Consider the following 3,656-nt stretch of genomic DNA (forward strand, 5'->3'; position numbering starts at 1 on the left):
GACAGTTGGGAATGGCCTGAATTTTACTCGCACTTTCCTCAAAGAAAATATCCCGAACCATCTCTTCTCTCCAGTTTCCACCTTCCCTGCAGCCATAATTTTTTCTAAGATCCCCCACACTTAAATTTCGTAACTCCACCGATTCCAAAGAGAGAAGATCATCCCTAGGCTCAGAGAATTCCCCATTAAACCATTTATTTATCCAAACATTCAAAACTGAGGTAGACCCCGATTTCCAACGCACATGTTCACAAACAAAATCCAAGCCATGCAGAATACTTCTTGCCCCGCAGGATAAATTATTACCATTCTTTCTTTGTATCCTCCTCTCAGGAGTGCCATCAATATTCAGTAGCTTCTTCCTAAAAACACGGCTGAAAAAAGAATCATGCTCGGATAGAAGCCTCCAAGCATGCTTAGCCAGCATAGCCTGATTTAAACACTCAATATTCCTTATCCCGAAGCCTTCATCCCGTTTCGGGAGATTGCGAAATTTATGACTACACCAGTGAATGGTTTTCCCCAATTTACAACCCGGCCACCAAAAATGTGACAAAAATGAGTTAATCCTATTTGTCACACTTACCGGTATTTTGAATACCAATATAATGAAATTGGAAATATTTGATAAGACGCACGAAATTAGGGTAAGCCTACCTGCTGGAGAAAGAAAAATGCCATTCTAGGAAGCGATTCTTTTCATGACATGATCAATTAAACCTTTGAATAATTCCTTTTATCAGCCTTGAAATTAAGTAAGGAGTCCAAGGTACTTACCAAATCCTTTATTTCCTTTTACCTTGACATTTCTCATAAATCGACGAGCCTGCCTGAGGCTTGTACTTGCGCTAAAGAGGATACCAGATTTTTCCACATTAATAATCTGTCCGGACACTTTGCAATACTTATCAAGCAGAGTACGGAGTGTCCTAGACATATATTTTTGGTCTTGAAGAAAGAACACTGCATCATCGGCGAAAAATAGATGTGTCAAACAGACCTCCCCCGGCAAAGACTAATGCTCTTGAGTCTACCATTCGTCTGATAGCGCTCCATATTGTATGAAAGGACCTCCATAAAAAGGACGAACAAGAAGGGGGAAAGTGGGTCCCCCTGCCGGAGACCACACTTTGGTAGAAAAAGTTCAAGGGGCGCACCATTGAAGAGAACCTGGTAAGAAACCGTGGTAACACAACTCATAATAAGAGTCACAAACCTCATAGGGAAGCTAACTTTGATCAAGACCTCCCTAAGGAAATCCCACCTCACACGGTCATACATACACCTTACTCATATCAGTTTTGAACGCGAACCTTCCATCTTTACCTTTTTTGTGTGTGTTTATTTATGGATCGCATCATGTGCAAGCAAGATGTTGTCCAAAATTTTCCTTTCTGAAATGAAAGCATTCTGAAAATGTCCTACCAAATATCCCATCACTTTAGCCAGACGATCCTTTAAAACCACTCCTGAATTCAGCACTGAAAGCACTGCCTTCGTGACGTCTTTCCTAACAAAGAACCAGCATTTTTGATAAAAAAAACAATCGGGACCCCATCTGGACTCGGCGATTTTAGCACCCCCATTTGGAACACCGCGTTCCTCACCTCTTTGGTCGTAAAAAGGACAACTTAGGTAGTCAGCATCATCATTTACAATACAATGCGGATACTCATCCATGAGTTCCTCCATAAGCTAAGGATGGTTCTCATCCTGGTTACCACATACCGGGTTATAAAGCTCTATAAACGAAGTAAGGGACATATTTCCAACCTTCATCGGATCATAAACCCATTCTCCATCGTGATCCTTAACACCAAGAATGAAATTTCTCCCCGCTCGACCCTTCACCCAATTGAAGAAGTATTTTGTACAAGTATCTCCTTCCACCATCCATTTTATTTTCGCTCTCTGGCGCCAGACAATAGCCACCGCTTTTGAAAACTCTATAATCTCCTCATTAGTTTTTGTATAAAATTCATTATTACCTTCCTTAATTGCAATATACATACCTTGTTCCAATTTAATATCGAAATTGTCCCATTTTTGTCTCCACTCTTGCCTCTTATCAAAAGCCCATTTTTTTACCTGACTTCGGACCCTTGCTAGTTTCCTTGCAACTATATACACTGGAGTCCCCGTCAAACAAAAATTCCATGATTCTTTTATAAGACCAATGCACTCCTCATATGAGAATACCCACGCATCCATCTTATACAGTTTTTTACTAACATTACGAGTGAGATTCAAATCCAACTCAATTGGGGCATTATCCAAAATTTGAATATGATAGTGTTTTGTGGCGATATTTGGGAATAAAGAGAACCAATCCTTTGACCCAAGTTCCTGATCAATTCTTTCATATACTCTCTTATCCCCCTTCCTATTGTTACACCACGTATATCTCGGACCTTTAAAAGGGATGTCCACCAATTCATTACTAACCCTCCAAATATTGAAATCGTATGCTCCACTTATCGCTCTTGTATTTTTGCTTAATTTGTCGCTTTCAAATTCAACTTGATTAAAATCACTCAATATCATGAACGGATGGTTGAACACCACAATGCAACTCTCCAAATCCTCTAAAACCGAGCTTCTCATATGGACATATGGGGCACCATAAAAAAGCACTAAATACCACAGAAGACTTATATTTTTTGACAAGCAAAACGATAAAGTTACTACAAGACAAAACATGGCTAAACTTAGCCTCCTTACAATATCCTACCCATAGACCACCCGCACTACCATTGGCATCAATGCCTACATAATTCGTAAACCCAAAAGGCCTAAATACAGGAAAAAGACTACTTGCGTTACATTTAGTTTCAATAAGAAAAACAAAGTCGTAGTAATTATTACTTAATAACGCTCTTAATCTTGGAATTGTAGGGGCGAGCGTGTTGCTAAGACCCCAACAATTCTATGTTAAACCTTTCATGTCTGGTGAGGAGATTGAGTAGGCCCAACCTCCGCAAAGCCTTCACCATTGACATCAGTTGAGGAATCAGAGGAGTCCTCAACCTCAATATCCTCCACTGTCACACGAAAACTACCCTGAACAACCTTTTCCTGCTCACCATAGAAACCACTACCAGTGCACCTTTTCTTTGCCAGCCGTTGAAGGTAAACCTTTGCTTTGTCCATGGAGGACACATCATCATCAGGAACTAGGTCTTTAGTAACCTCAGTACAGCATTTCCTCTTACGAGCCCCAGATAACACCTCCTTGTTTTCTTCAGCAGCACTGGACTTATGGTAACAATCTTCCAGGCCCATAAACCCATTAGAGAGGCTTGGTATTTCCCTTCCTTCATCCATTTCAGCAACTAACCTAGATGAGATTCCAGTGGCAGGTATATCAAATAGCTTTAGTGGCTGATTCTTCTTAACAGCGTCCCCATGGGTCAGCTCCTTCACCTTCCCAGTCACAGAATTCATCAGATTCTCATTATCAATATCCAATTGCATAACCTCTTCCAGAGGCATAAGGGAAGAAGAGCCAACTTGCAACTCCAGATCTTTGCGAATGATTGCAGCTTGTTTCAGGGATAGTGAAATGTTTGTGTCATTTCCTTCCAAACCAAAACTCTGATTCAGTAAATCAGTAACATGATTGATATTAGTACTACCCAGATCTAGCTGTAGGTCAG

At 40.5% G+C, this 3,656-nt stretch overlaps 1 protein-coding gene across 1 annotated transcript; it reads right to left on the reverse strand.

Annotated features, from left to right (window-relative positions):
- Positions 1–1,441: 1,441 nt before the first annotated feature.
- On the reverse strand, positions 1,442–2,604 carry LOC141631545 (uncharacterized). Its single transcript, XM_074444203.1, has 2 exons — positions 1,729–2,604; positions 1,442–1,510 (listed from the first exon to the last, which is right to left on the reverse strand). The coding sequence occupies exons 1-2, from the start codon at positions 2,602–2,604 to the stop codon at positions 1,442–1,444; spliced, it is 945 nt and encodes a 314-aa protein (XP_074300304.1).
- Between the last annotated feature and the right edge of the window lie 1,052 nt (positions 2,605–3,656).

This window comes from Silene latifolia, chromosome Y (assembly GCF_048544455.1).
Source record: "Silene latifolia isolate original U9 population chromosome Y, ASM4854445v1, whole genome shotgun sequence".
Classification (NCBI taxonomy): Eukaryota; Viridiplantae; Streptophyta; class Magnoliopsida; order Caryophyllales; family Caryophyllaceae; genus Silene; species Silene latifolia.